General features: G+C 50.4%; 1 protein-coding gene across 1 annotated transcript; it reads right to left on the bottom strand.

Moving 5' to 3' along the window:
• Positions 1-851: 851 nt before the first annotated feature.
• DUSP5 (dual specificity phosphatase 5) lies at positions 852-14926 on the bottom strand. The gene is made up of 4 exons (XM_036438984.2): positions 14373-14926; positions 9239-9387; positions 5239-5458; positions 852-2284 (listed from the first exon to the last, which is right to left on the bottom strand). The coding sequence occupies exons 1-4, from the start codon at positions 14749-14751 to the stop codon at positions 1878-1880; spliced, it is 1155 nt and encodes a 384-aa protein (XP_036294877.1). The 5' UTR covers positions 14752-14926; the 3' UTR covers positions 852-1877.
• Between the last annotated feature and the right edge of the window lie 768 nt (positions 14927-15694).

Raw genomic sequence — 15694 nt, 5'->3', positions numbered from 1 at the left:
TCCCCACATCAGGCACCAACTCACTGGGATGGCATAAATTCCAGCCAGTCCTTGGTTCCCTCTGATTAGGAAACAGGCCCCAAAGAGTCGGTATAGCCAGCAGTGGGGAGATGTCAATACAGAGGACATTACTCAGAAGGCAAGTCAACACAGCCTTGGGTTTAAACCCACTCCTGAGTCAACTACCTGGAAGAATTGGTTCCAAGGATAAAAAAGGGGGAGGCAGGCACTTAAGGTGAACCTTCACCTAGTTGGCTTCTCTATTCTTGGCCATTTTCCTAACCTTTTCTGAGTCTGCCATGTGCCAGGCACTGGAAGGAGGCTGACTACAAGCATGGTGCTCTGGTTGGCTGGAATCCAGGGTCTTAAGCTTTAAGAGACTTTTGGGATCATGTGGTTCAGTTTGCTCATTTTATAGGTGAAGAATCTGAGGTACAGTCAAATTCCTTGCCTGGGCTTATGGAAGTGAAGAGCCCAGAGTGAGTGGACGTGCTGATAACCTCACCGTGTGGCATGCACCCAACGACTTCTCTTGCAAGTGAGTTTAGGGAAGCCTCTCAAATGGAAAGCACCATATTCTGTATTATTATGATCACTAGCTCGTGAGCAGATGCACAGTCTCAGGTCTACAGCTATAATCTACCGCCATCACCTTCAAGTTTCTTCGGAAATCAACCCAGAGAGGCAGGCTCGTTGCCCCCTAAATGTATTTATTCCTCCCTTACCCCAATTCGTCAACACAGAGAAGTTTTTTTTGTTTTTTTTTACTGTTTTTATTTAACACTATAAAAAAACGACGACAATGATGACCAATAACATACTGCTTTTCTTCACATTTGTATGGATTTTAAGAAATTATTGCCTTTTCCCCTGGAGAAGTAACCTAGACAAAATATAAAGTAGTACCACACTATGAAATCTACAAATCCTAGAAGTCAACATCTTGAAGACCATCTCCAGGGGTGTGTGTGTGGGGGGGAAACAAGTGTCACAAGAGACGAGACAAGCACATAGAAGGACAGCAAGCTGGGGAAAAGACCGTGTCAATGACACTGACCTAGACACTAGGTACCCTTTTTCTCCTGGCACCCATGCCACCACCTCAAATGGGTGATTTTTGGTCTATGGTCTAAGGAACTCTCTTCAAAATGACACAAGAGTTGCTTTGAGTAGAGGTGTAACAAGAAAGGTTCAAGTATGAGTTAAGAGTCATGCCAAAGTCCAAAGTCAGGGAAGAACCCATAGTGGAAAGGCAACTCAGAAGTGTCAACATTTTGCTACTTCAACAAACTGCCTCTGTGGGACCCAAGAGGGAATCTCCAGAAGAGATGAGGGTTCAAATCAGCATATACATATATATGGGGTCCCTACAAACCCTATAGGGTTCCTTTCCTGACTAGATGATCAGCTTATTCCCTGAAGCGACAGAGACAGATGCGGAGACTGCCACAGTTCAAAAAGTTAAGGTGGAAATTGTGCTTCCTTCAGAATGAGTTGGCTTCTTGACTGCCTTTTCTCCAGGTCTAGCAGCTGCTTTCTCCCACGTTGCTGCAGGTTGTTTATTGCCTTATGCTTGAAATGAAAAGGCGAACGTTGAGGTGCCAGGACTGGGCAGTCCTGAGAGGGCAGGGGGGTCTGGAAGTACAGTAGTCAGCACAAGCTGTGCTTCTCATAATGGCTTGGCCTTCCTTCGGTCCCGAGAACCAACCCCGAGGTCAGTCTGAAGTTCGTTTGCAAGCCTGGGGACCCTTCGCTATCCCACCAGAGCGGAGGGACAGAGGGGGGGTCTTCAGTATTGCACAGGTATGAAATGTCCACCAGTTTAAAAAACAAAATCACAGTTGTTCTTGGGGCTGCGCGGGTTCCCCCATCCAGTGTTAGCAGGATGTGGCTGTGGCCATGGAGCTCCTGCTGAGCTCTGAGACCGTCGAGTGGGCGGGCAATGGAGCCAGCACAGAGGTAGGGAATGCGTAGTAGGAACCCTGCACATCAGGGCTCAGTGTCTGCAAATGGGCTCTGAAGGACGAGCTGGCCGCCTCCCCTTGGCAGGAGGGAGCCTGGGGGGTGGGCGTGGAAGGAAGGATCTCAGACTCATACTGCAGGAGCTGGCCCATGAAGCCAAAGTTGGGTGAGACCACGCTCCTCCTCTGCTTGATGTAATCGAAGGCGTCCTTTAGGCGAAACTGCCTGGTCTTCATGAGGTAAGCCATGCAGATGGTGGGTGAGCGGGAGATCCCAGCCTCACAGTGCACCAGGACCTTGCCTCCCTTTTCCCTGACACAGTCTGGAAGGAAGAAAAGATAGTGGGATTGAGTTGGGATTAGAACCCAAAGGCGAATGCCAAACACAAGAATTAAACACAGAAGTGACCTAGTTCTCAAACTATTGTGACTGTGCAACAGCCGTGGCCCTACACCAGACTCCTGCCCGTCTGTAATCCCCACTGGTGAGGACAGAACTTCTGGGGCCCCACCAGTGTCTTTTCCCCATGTAGGACCTTTCCAATCCTTAAGAGCTGCTTCCCAGTGCTCTAACAAACTTGCAGATTCTACCACTGAACGTTCTAGACCTGGAGTAACCCCTTCCTGGGGGTGGCACTCTAACATGGATGAGTTTCAAGAGGGCATTGGAAAACCCTTGAAATTGCAACCAATTTTAATCAGGTATGCACATTTTTTTTTTCCTGAGAGGGTCCCAGGTTTAAAGACTTACAGAAGCAATTCCTGCCTCTCAAGGCCTGAGTGTAATGGTGATGACCTAGTCCCCCATCTTGGTAGATGCCTTCTGGCCTCCGGGCATCATGTCTGGCTATGCCAGGGCAGGATGCTTGGCTCAGCTCCCAGGGTTCCCACTACCAAACATACAATAGATAGTGCAGAGCCACTAATGATAGCCCTGGCTAAGCGATGCTTACTAGATGGATATAAATGACTTTTCGCAAACTCCATCTTGCACAACAAGGGGAGGCACTGCTATAAAGCTACCACCATCAGATTTCTTTAGCTCAATATGACAAAAGGGAGGGTAGGGGGTCCTCCTTTTCTGTTCCACTCCTGCCCCCAAAAGATCTACAACTGTTAAAAACGGGAAGGGGTACACCTTAACCGGTTTGGCTCAGTGGATGGAGCATCGGCCTGTGAACTGGAGGGTTTCAAGTTCGATTCCGGTCAAGGGCATGTATCTTGGTTGCAGGCACATCCCCAGGAGGCAGTGTGCAGGAGGCAGCTAATCGGAGTTTCTCTCTCATCGATGTTTCAAATTCTCTATCCCTCTCCCTATCTGTAAAAAATCAATAAAATATATATTTTTTTAAAAATGGGAAGGGGTAAAAGGTTAAACATAAATACACATTAAATAAAAACCATTAAAAATATAGTCTTTCTAAGTCCCTCTCTTGCTACTAAAAAAACAATTACATCACTGGAAGTTAGATGTACATGGCACTGTGTAAAGCTGTGTGCAAAAATATTTAACATTTTGAAGGGCAAATAATAAAAATCATCCACCTCCCTCCTCAAATTCAAGATGTTGCAAATGAATCTGCAAGATCTGAAAGATAAATTTCTGAGGAGTCAAAGAGGAAGCCTGGAGTTTCCCCATCTAAGAACACCCCGCTTGTAGCTCATTAGAGGTGCCCCCAATTCAGTCTCTGACTCAAAAAGGAAAAAGCACTGCACATTAGTTCAAAGGGGACCCCAAGTCCCTAGGATCACAGGGCCGTGACTCTCAATTTCCTTTGCTCCTTTGTTGGCCTCCTTGCAGTCTAGTTTTTACTTGGCCCAATACCACATCCAAAAACAGCAGAGGATCGCACTCTACCCCTCGGGGCTTGTCTTCCACGTGGCACTTCTGCGGCATTCCCCTTGGAAGGGGTCAGGGCATGGCTCAGCCTCAGTCCCTCCTTCCACGAGCAGGGCTAGGAGACTGGGGACAAGCATCCTGTGCTTTCGTAACGTTGTGGGTGTGTATGTTTGTGTACACAAACAGACACCACACACACCCAGGATGGGGAGGGAGCCTTCTGAGAAACGGATGGGGGCGGATTTCATGACCTCACTGAGTGGCTATCAGGCCGAGGAGGGCAAGGCATTCCCAGGGGGAGGCGGAACAAGTCAAGGCTTTCCCACCCTGAGCCCACCATTCAGGCTGCCTCTCTGAGACTGCAAAGGAACCAGCTCAGCTGAGCTGCTCAGGGGACAGGCTTAGCCTTTGGCCTCTGGTCCATTTCTGGATGGTTTCCCATGAAGCGGAAATCATGTGTGATAAGTAGAGGGGACCATCATGTGGCTGCGGGGGGGTGGCTTTTAACTGCTACCTACACTAAGTCATTACTGCTGTGCCCGACACCTGCCTCCCCCCATCCCCCCCAAGATCCTTCCAAACAAGATACAGGAAAATCACATCTCGGCTGCAATAGCTATGCGAGCTCAAGGAAAAGGACCCTGGAAGCTAGAAGGCAAGACCACAAGGTTGGAGAGTGGGGCTTGCAAATTTGAGACAGAAAAAAAAGTCAACCCAGCCTCCAGGGAGAAGGAATGGGCGTAAGAGATGTCAAATGAGAGAACAATCAAGCTATATAGAGGAGCTGGAAACCCAAGGCCCAAGGGAACAGAGGCTACCAGGCCTACACAGCAGAGAAAATGGTAACTGACTCACAGAACAGAGAAAAGGACGCAAAAGATGCCAACTTTTCTGCGCAAAAAGCATGGAGAGTTTGAGTCAAGTGCTATCTTTAATCCAAAATTAGCTGCGAATGCAAAACAAATTGCCCCCCAAAGCTTGTTAGAAACTGTGGAAAGCTGCCAGGGCCCTTGGGGCTTAGTGCGTAAGTAGTGCTCTCTCCATCCTTCTGTCTGCATTTAAAAATATCCCAACCTGCGTAGAAGCACAGCGAGGATGACTCTTTCTCTCCGCTGCTTCCCTTGCCTGGAGATTTCGCACGGACACACTGTGCTTCCCGCCCAGCTAGAAACCATACTGCGGGCGGCAGTTGAACACTGCCATAAAATTATATTCATTTATCGTGCAAATTAAAGCTCCTATTAATAGCAACTCAAATCTTCCCCTCTGCCTTTCGGGGTGGCTGTCTCTCTTCTCGGCTCCGACCCTTGATGGCTGCATATAGAAGAGACGTTTCTTCTCTGTGAAGGTAGCCACCCTCATCAGTACATCAAAATCCAAGAACGTTATGTCCCTACAAGGCGCCCAGAACAGCGGAGGGGGAGTGGCTGGACCTACCAATGAAGTCTATTGCTTCTTGAAAGTGGGAGCTAATGTCAGCCGTGTGGCTGTCTTCCACAGGGATCCACTTGTAGTGTAGGCGGCTCGTGCAGGCCTCGGAGGTCCGCCGGGAGACGTTCAGCAGGGCCGTGATGTGCAGGTTGGCGAGGAACTCGCACTTGGATGCGTGGTAGGCACTTCCAAGGTAGAGGAACGGGAGGATTTCAACGGGGCCGCCCTGGAAGCAGGGGCAAAGGACAAGCAGGAAATATTGGATTAGCCTGCTCACCTGGGAGAGGAAACAAAACCACCCTGACCTATTTGTTTGGAGGAGGGAGGTTCCCTTCCTGGTTTCCAGGTAGGGAAGAGAGTTCAGAGCCAAGGCTGGTTCAACCAAGAGTGTGGGTGAAGCCTCCGTCCTGGCAGACTCTCTACTCTACATTACTGCTGGTGACTCAGTGACAGCAAAGCCTACGTGGCGAAGATTTTCGTTTTCTTACATGCAGTGAGGAGGGAGGAGGTGCCGGCAGCCTTCCTGTGCTGAGGAGGATGAGAAGCAGTGGGTGTGAGTAGGGGGGAATGGAGATACATGTGTTGAAGGTCTAGCAGACCTGAGAACAAGCCCTTCAACTTGGGGAGCAGCCTGGTTTCTTTCTAGATTAAAATGGAAAAGTGTTCAATCGGTGAGCTCTCCCCTTCCCCTTACAGTCCTAACATGTTATATAGTGTATTTCATCAAACCGAGGACAATGTTTTGTTTTGTTTTTTCAATTAAATTTATTGGGATGACATTGGTTCACAGGATCATACAGGTTTCAGGTGCAGATTTTTCTGTTACAAGATCTGTATATTGGCACTGTGTGCTCACCACCCAAAGTCAGCTCATCTCTGTCACCATATCTTAGGCCCCCTTCTCCACCACCACTACCACCACCAGCACCCGCTGGGACACTGTTGATCATAAGATGTATCAGATTTCAGAGTTGCTAAAATTCGTTACCTGGCCCTCTAAAAAGTTGCTTCTTAGAAGTGAAAATAGTCACTGTCTACCCAGAATCCTCAGACAAAGAAAAGGTATGAAGCCACGAGCATAGGGGTTTCCCCCACCTCTCTCATCTTCATGTGGAGCAGAAGGCTTTGGTGAGAGATGCTTCTGTCCTCTTTCTTTTGGGAGACCACCCACATATCAGATTTCTAGTTAAGGAAGACTCCACTGGAACCAGAGATCACCTACCTGCCCCCGACGCAAAGCTAAAAAGAACTCCTATCCGGCTAGACTCTGGCAGTCTTTAACATTTCCAGGTCTCCCTTCTCCTTTCTTCCTTTTGTTGCTGTTGGCAGCTGCTGGCTCGGGGGCATCCCACCTGAGCTGTAGGGCCCATTCATGCACCCATCCACAGCTGGGAGGGACAAAGCTCTGAGCTGAATATTATGTTTAAGGGCCAGCTTCCTGGGTGCATAAATAAATACTCTCAGTGTATAAACAAACAAAGGTCAGTGGTAGCTGGAACAATGGGATTCCCTGGAGATTTAGAGAAAAAACAATGGGCTGGAGGAACATGGCTGTGTCTTTGGGAGGCTTTTCCACATCATCCATCCGCTTCCTGTGTTTCCATTTCCCGTTCTGGAACAAGAGAAGCATGGAAACTCTGCCAGACCCATACCCGGAAAAGGAGCATGGGACAAGGGCCAGCAGCAGGCCATGCTCACACTACCCTGCATCTGGTATTTGCCTTTCCTTTCCTGAGAAGTCAAGTGTTTAGGCAAAAAGACCAGTTTGGCCACTTGGAAGAAAGTTCTAGAGCAGTGATTTTCAACTGGCGTGGCACAAGAATTTTTAAAACATGCCATACCTGTCTATTTAGTCAGGGGAACTGACCTGTTTTCCCTTAGATTGTCAAATAAAAATTGACAACAGCCAACACAATAGCCGTCTGGTGTGCACACCCTGTCTTGAACCATAACTATATAGGCCATATTGCATCATGTTGGTCACACTGAATAATAAGGTCGCATCTGATTGGTTAATTCTTGGTACCAGAAACACTTATAGGCACCTGATTTTTTAAAAAGTCATTTTGGAGTGCAAAAAAAAAAAAAAAAAAAGAAAGAAAAAAAAAAGTAGGCAATTACATTATTATTATGTTGTATATCAATCAAAATTGTTCCTATGGTTTTTGTCAGATCAGCAAAAAAAATATATTCTTTGGTGTGCCACAGAATTTGATTAATTTTATTTAATGCCATGAGATGAAAAAGGTTGAAAATCATTATTACAGAGGATTTTGCAAAAGGTATTAGTAACAATGACTCTTTTTATTAGGACTTATTGTACACACACACACACACACACACACACACCCCGGGGGGGCTTAACACTTTAATTAGATGTACCTGTAGTCTCATCTTCACTTTAGTGCCTGCAAAACGCTGACAACCAGGCCCAGGATCCTATCCAATTTCTTCTGGAGCTTAGCCTAACACACCCCTGAAACTTTCTTTTCTTTTCTGAATCTTGTTTAGAATCAAGAGGAAGGAGCCCAGGGCCTACAGAAACCCCAAAGGTTAACAGGGCCCCGCCTGGCTTCTAAGGAAGCAATTCTAGGGGGTTCCCCAGAGGAACCCTGAGACACAGCAGGGCCTCCCCAGTCCTCACAGGGCCAAAGGCCTGTGGCCCTCTTACAACATCCTGCCAATTCTCGTTTCTCTTTCATTTTCTGAGAAACAAGGATAAAGAAACACAACCCAAACAACAAACAAAAATAGAAATCTAGCTAAGCCGGATGCCCTTGGCTTGTAAGCTGAGGGTTCATTACAGAGTGTATTTTTGATAAAGGAAAACAAACAAAATAAAAACCCTGGCACCACACCAAGCCAATAGGCTTCCTGACAAGGATCCCATCCAAGGAAAGGGCACCTGGCTTTACTTGGAGTTTATCCCCAGGGCAAAGCTCTGCTCGTGGCAGGCAGCCGGCAGGTTAGGCAGGCGGCATTTGAAGTCTTCCTTTTTATGATTTTGGATACGTTCTTAATTGGGAGGGGGGAGGTTTTTGAAAAGACCCTCCACCAAATCAAGAGGGCCCTTTTCCAGAAGATGTGTGGAAAACAGAACAGGGCCCTGAAAACAACTAGAAAAGGGAGTTAAGAGAAGGGGGTGCTGGGTCTAGGCTGCCGTGGACCCAGCTGCAGGATTTTGGCAAATCCATTACGCCTCACCAGCCATGCGAGTTTCTCCTTCTGTAAAATTGGAAAGGTGGGTTTTGATCTCTGGTGTCTGCCAGATTTGGGTCCTTGCCTCCCTTTTCCTCACCCTCCTCTCCCTTCTACTTTATGCTTCCTTTATTGAGTTGTCACCAAGTCCAATTTTTGAAGGAAAAAGAGAACCCGCACATTTATAGAATCACGCAATCCTCTAGGATGCCTTGATCTCATCTGGTTCCAGAATTTGATGGAAATATAAGCAATAGAAACCCTTAGATGAGCCTGCTTGCTCAGCCATGCAAACTGCAGTTTCACTACAACCCTCCTCCTTCTACTTCCCTCCACTCCCACCTCATTCAGTTAAAATACCAGGAAGACACACCTTGACAGGTACTAGCTGGGCTGGTGTGCAGAAACTGCAGGGCACGGACAATTACAAAGAAGAACAACACAGGCGGCCTGAAAGTCAGCTCTGAAGCATCTTCGGGGAAACCTAAGCCAGTCTTTGGAAGCTCTCTCTGCACCTCCCAGGCCAACTAATAACAATACACTGTTCACTTCCTCTTTTCTCCAGAAACTGTCAAGCATCCTGTGGCTCGTTTGCTCTCGTCAGCTTGTTTGCTGGAAGGAAGCCCGTTTACTCTTGGATGGAAACTCAAGTTGGCAAGCACCAGAGGCTCTCAAAGCTAGAGGGCTCTGCCAAAACCCTGATCCGCACAACAAGCAGCCAGGGCCGCCGAGCAGGGAGAGGAAGAGTCAGGGTGCCGAGGAAGGAACGGCAGCCAGGAGCCGCGACAGCACTTCCCACTCCACCTACCTGGTCATAGGCTGGCCTGTAGCTGATGCTGAGCACTGGCTTCCCACACTGGCTGATGAGCGCTCTCTCAGTCTCCATCTTCTCTTGGGAGATGGGTTCGACATCCACGCAACAATCAGGATATTCCGAGTAGAAGGTCTCATATCCCCCTACGAGAAAAAAAAACAAGACAAATGGACATAAGCATTGATTTCTCACTGTCAGAAAATGCCCACAATGAATCAATACCCCCGAGTGTGGAAGAGTGAAAAATAGTAGGCTGCCCTCGCTGGCTTGGCTCAGTGAAGAAGGCGCTGGCCTTCGGACCAAAGGGTCTCGGGTTTTTTCTGAGGGCACGTACCTCGGTTGTAGGTTCCTCTCTGGCCCGAGCAGGGCGCGTGCAGGAGGCAACCAATCTCTCTCACATCGATGTTTCTCTCTGTCTTTCCCTCTTACTTCCACTCTCCCTAAAAATCAATGGAAAAATATCCTTGGATAAGGATTAATAAAAAAAATTTTTTTTAAATAGGCTAATATCGATTTTGGTCACAGTAAAAAAAAAATGAGCCAAACCAACTAATAGCTTTATAGAATATAAATGGGATGTACACACACACACACACACTTCTAAAGAGCTATAGGTCAGAGAGGCAATGATTAACTTTTTGTGTCTATCAGAAGCAGCTTAAACTGTGAAAGGAAATACATCCGACATCTGGAAAATATTAACCAAATCCCTCCAGAAAACCAAAGCTATTTTCTCTCTTGTTTATCTAAAATGCAGGTGTGATTATGCAGAATTTCATTAATTTTCAAGAAAGAGACTCCAAAACTGGTGTTTCTTCCCCAGCTCATGAGCTCTAAACTGGAGTAGAGAGGAAAACCCTCCATGCACGAGGAAATGGGGGCTAATAGGAGGTTTAAACGCACGGCAATAAAACAGCCCTGGCTTTTCTCACTCCTAAGGTGCTGAGAACATTGCTGAGAATTCTCCCCATAGAACCAATTTGGAGTAATCAATCTAGGCTATTACCTTCCAAACCAAACTGCAGGAATGAGGCCTTCTGAACTTAAATCTCAGCCCCCATAAATAAAACTGTTCCCCGGATTAACACCTACCCCCCTTTATATTTCCTTATTACCCTTCCCTCCTCAACTTTTTGTTCCCCGAATGCCCTCAAACTACTGTACTGACAGGTACGATTCTGTAAACATTCTTAATATTACTTTTAAAACTCTCCAAATGGGTTGCTTCCAGTAAAAAAAGGTACCTCTAACCAAGTCACAGAACTGTGAGGGTATACATACAGATAAGGCTTTTCAGGCCCAGTATACTGAGTGGGGAAGAGCCCAGTACGACCTAGCAGCTGGAAGTCTCAGAATGCCAGGAGTTGGTGGGTGAGCAGGCCAGCCTTGCTTGGGGAAGCACTCTGCTTCCCATCCAGAGGGACCTAAGGCGATTCCTAGATCCTCCAAAAAAACAGCTCTGCCATTTTCTGACCCAGAGAATTCACTTGGGGGTCAAATCATCCATTAAAAATATGCATCCTGCCGAGACCGGTTTGGCTCAATGGATAGAGCATCGGCTTGGGGACTGAAGGGTCCCGGGTTCGATTCCGGTCAAGGGCATGTACCTTGGTTGCGGGCATATCCCCAGAAGGGGGTGTGCAAGAGGCAGCTGATCGATGACTCTCTCTCATCAATGTTTCTAACTCTCTATCTCTCTCCCTTTCTCTCTGTACAAAATCAATAAAATATATTTTTTTAGAAATGCATCCTGAAGCCACGTGTTTTCCAAAAGCCTCCCTTTTTCTCCTGTCTTTCCCTATTATGAGAGCCCCCCCGGTGGAGCACATGGTGGCTTTTTAAAACCCCCGCGGCAGACGAATGGTTAATGGATTACAAGGCCGTCTCCAGCTCCCTCCCAGAAGCCGCAGCCAATTCCTCGAATGAGTCATCTTGCCATTACTGCTTCCTCTCAGCTAGCTGGAACTGCACTGGTCCCCAATCTCCCCTGCAGTCACCTCAACAGATCGCCATTGGGCCGCCCCAGATGAGCTTCTGGTCCTGAAGACAGGAGGCCGTGCTGGAGGGGGGCAGAGGCAGGTATTCCTGGCATGGTGTAACCTTTCCCCCAACTCTAGTCCCGGGCCCCCTTCTTTCCCAGGAGGCAGGGAGAGGCCAGGCTTACACCAACACAAAGCTTCCTTGGAAGAGGAAGTTAGTAAATCACTTCCTGTGCCTGTGCCTCAACATTTTGGGTTCCGGGAAACAAACTAAGTGATCAGAGATGGGAATCTGGATTCAGAGTGGCCCAGGCCCTCCCAAACTTCAGGACCGGAGGCTTGGGAAAGAGAAGCAAGCCTTCAGGCCACCCACCTCCCGGCTTTAAATAGAGCACTTAGGAGTTGGCTGCCAGGAGGAACGAAAGGAGGCGGGTGTAGGCTGGGCCCTGTCAGCCTGTTGACAAAACAAGACAGGCAGACAATGAGTCTCAGTGCTGGGGGACAGATAACACAGGGCCCTGCGCCCTGGAGCTGGGGTCAGGAGGAGTCCTCCAGATTAGCCGGTCTCTGTCTTTCACCCACTCCCATCAGAGGCGGGGAGAAACAGAACATTCTTCTCTGGTGCCTCACTTGAGAGCCTTGGCAGTTCTTTTGGCCGCTTCGACTCTCTTCAGAGTGATCCTGTGTTCGATCACCCTCACACTGCCAGGGGAGCAGAGCCAAGTGCATGGACACTGGATATAAATATGCACCGACAAGGCCATTTGGTCCTCAGCTCATGACTGAATGTAGTTTTTTTTAGGGGTTGGGGGAGATGAAGGGTGCCAATAAAGGTGGGAGCTGTCCGGCCAAAAGCACTATCCCCCCTAGATCTGAGATGCCACTAGATTAAACCTGAACTCATAGATGGGCATGAGTTACTAGGTAAGGAAATACACTTTTTCTTTGGCAACAGCGTAAGCTTTAGTAGTGTTGTAAGGACCAAGCAATTTTTTACTGAAATTCAAAATGCGCATAACTTTTGACCTCGCAAACCTCCAAATTTACTGATAGTGCTCATGCAGAAGCATCTGGATAAAAGTATACTCTACTACTGTACACTGTTTCAAATAATGCGGCTAGTAGCAACCTATGGGCTGTCACCAAGCGACTGGTTAAAAAAGTGAACCAGACATGAATGCTCTGATACGATCAAATCTCCTGAGATCTAGTCGGGTGAAAGAGGGACAGGAAATATACAAAATCATCATATTTTTAAAAGGAACTGGTGCAGCCCTAACCAGTTTGGCTCAGTGGATGGAGCTTAGTCGGCTGGGGACTCAAGGGTCCCAGGTTCGATTCTGGTCAAGGGCATATGCCTGGGTTGTGGGCTCAGTCCAACGTGCAGGAGGCAACTAATAAATGACTCCCTCTCATCATGGATGTTTCTATCTCTCTCTTCCTCTCGTTTCCTCTCTGAAATCAATAAAAATATATTTAAAGAAAAGAAAAGGATAGAAACTGGTACAAAATTAACTTTAAGGATGAACAAGTAATAGTTGATGGTTGTCTCTGGGAGTGGAGCTGGTTCTAAGGGTTTCAGAAGACCCACTGTTCATTGCACAGCCTTCATGCTGTTCAAAGTTTTACTTATGTATATTATATTCATTAAAAAAATTTTTTTTAAACATTCATTTTCTTGGGATGTAAGTCACAGAACTGCCTACTTCCTGTGGCAATAACCCCTAAACTGTCAGCATGGCCCTCCTGGAGAGGGACACAGAGGGCAGAGATGGGACCAGGAAGGGTTTCCTGGAACCTATCTTTCATGCTAATGGAGAGGTGGAAGCTTTTCCTGCAGTCTTTGCTAAGAACAAAAGACAAAAGCATCAGGAAGAGAAATCAGGAGCCATGTGTGAAACCTTTGTAATCTTGGAGGGCTTCCCTCCATCATTGGGGGTGGGACTGAAGCTGGAAAAGGAAGATTATCATCACCTGCCTTTGCCATCTCCCTGAGAACCAACACGGGGGACGGTCTACCAGAGGTGCCAATAAAGGTGGGAGCTGTCCGGCCTCAGGAATCTTCTGGCCTGGAGGTGTGTGAAATTCCCCAAATTGCAAGGCTTTAAAAGCCAGGCCCTCACTCTCCGCTCACTGCACGGACGTTCCGAACCACACATCACTGTTACATCTCAAGGTCTCGGGCGTCAGGGTTGGCAGGGCTTCCACACACTTGAGGTTACAAAGGACTCAAATACAAGGCATGAGAGAGAGCCGTCAGAGGAAATGAGCCAGAAATGGATGCTCTGGCGTTTAGCTCATCACCCACCCACCACCGTGTAAGTCCAAGTCATCTCCCCAGCAGGTGTAACGGGCAGCCTGGTGCCACCGCCTCTGGGGATCCCAAAACCAAAAGGCAACAGAATCCCCTCGGCCGTCACCCCTCGGCACCTCTCCCCGGTCCTGGCTCTCCAGCCACCCCTGCGGGGCTCGGGACCCAGGAGGGAGGAGGTGAGAAGAGTGGGAAGGCTGTTAACTCCACATGCAACTAGAGGAAGGAGGTATGGGAGGGGAAATGGGGAAGGCCGGAGGAAAACAATAAAAAGCCATAAAATGAAAAAGGAAAGGAAGGGGAGGGACTCGCCGCCGGGGTCAAAAAGGCAAAGAGGGGTCGCTGCAGACACAGCCTCCAGGATGTGAATCGTCCAGGCAGGAGGCATGGAGACAGGAGGACCCCGTGGCGCCACGCTCCTGGGGAGGGAGAGGAGGGGGTCGCGACCTGCTGATTCCGTCCGATACGTCTATCAGGAAGGCTCGGCGCCCGGGCCCCAGCGAGACCGGCAGAACCCGGGCCGCCAGTCCCCCCCCAAAAAACTGCCAAGCAGCAGCGCCCCCCGATTGCGTGCCCATCTCGCCCACCGGGGCGGCCAAGCGTTCGGGCGCTTTCGAGGAACGCGGGTGGGGAGGGTGGGGGGCGCCAACCACCACGGGCACTGCCCTCCCGGGCGCACGTGGAGTCAGTCCAGGGTGCAGACTCGGGCAAGTGGAGACTCCCCGCGTCCCCGGGCCACGGAGGGCGCCAGGAGGGGACCCCGGAGGGGGAAAGGGATTAGGGGGGCGGGGGGGGGGGCAGAGAGAGGACGGGGCCCCGGCCGCCCCGGCGCGCTCACCTTTGAGGAAGTAGACCCGCGGGCCGGCGGGCAGGCAGGCGAGCAGCGAGGTGAGCACGACGCGCGCGGCGCTCTCCTCGCGCAGCTTCTGCCAGTGGCGGCTGCCCTGGTCCAGCACCACCACGGCCGCCACGCCGCCGCCGCCCTCCTGCAGCAGCCGCGCGCGGGCCGCCTCGTCGGGCAGCACGTAGCGCGCCGACACGGCGCCGCCGCGCGCCCGCCGCAGCACCACCGAGTTGAGGTTGACGTTGAGGGAGCCGCGCACGCTGGAGGCGGCGAAGGCCAGGTAGGGCCGGCAGTCCAGCACCACGCAGCGCGCCGCCGCCTCCTTGCGCAGCATCTTGCGCAGCTGGCGCCCGTCGAGCGCCGTGACCTTCATGGCGCCGCCCGGCGGCCCCGCGCCGCGCAGGTGCCCACGGCCAGGGTTGCCCGCCGGCGAGACACAGGAGGGCTGCGGCCGGCCTACCGAGCCTGGAGCCTGGAGAGCCGGAGCCGCAGCCGGAACGGACGCGCTCAACTCTTTTCTTTCCCGCCCCGCACGCTCGGCGCCCGGCCCGGCCACTCGCCGCCCCAGAAGCCGGGGATTCCGCCGGCGGCGCCGCGTCTTAAGTGGAGCGCGAGGCCGGTGACGTGGCTGCCCATATAAGGCCGGAGAGGGGGGGATTGCCACGCCCCCCTCACGCCGTGGCCACGCCCCGGGGGGCGGGGCGCGCGGGGAGGGCGCCCGCGGTTAGTCAGCCCGAGAAAGAGGAAGTGGGAGGCTCCGCCCCGGCGCTCGCCGCGGCTGTGCGCCCGGAGACTCACTCGCGCATCACCCGGGCGGCCGGGAGGGGGGTGGGGTGGGGGTGTCAGGAACGCACGGGGCCGAGGTGACCCACGCTGTGCGGGAAGAGGAGGAAGCGGAGGAGGCCGGGCCGGCGTCGCGGACACGAATTCTCAGTTTCATAGACGTAGGTTAGGCACCTGCAGGGGGCCGTGCCGGGGAGGGGGCGGGGGAGAGGGGGCGCTGCGCTGGGCAGGGCCCCAGATGAAGCAGAAATGAATTCTGAGCCTCCCAGCCTTTAACGCGAGAAACGAGATCATTGTGGGATGTGCTTTAAGGAAGGGTGGTTTATAGATGAGTTGAGATCGGGCTTGTATGGGTAGGTGAAGCTGGGTAATGGGAACCTGGGGTTTGTTACAGTTCTCCACTTTTTTGTCTGTAATTTTCCATAATAAAAGTACTTACAAGTAAAAAATGGAGAAAGAGGAGCCAGCAATCAATCTTTCCAAATGGATTCTGTCTGACCGCAAAGGATTGACAGTTCTTTTCTCTGTCACAC

This window comes from Pipistrellus kuhlii, unplaced genomic scaffold (assembly GCF_014108245.1).
Source record: "Pipistrellus kuhlii isolate mPipKuh1 unplaced genomic scaffold, mPipKuh1.p scaffold_m20_p_15, whole genome shotgun sequence".
In the NCBI taxonomy this organism is placed as follows: Eukaryota; Metazoa; Chordata; class Mammalia; order Chiroptera; family Vespertilionidae; genus Pipistrellus; species Pipistrellus kuhlii.
This window is presented reverse-complemented; position numbering and strand designations above follow the sequence as displayed.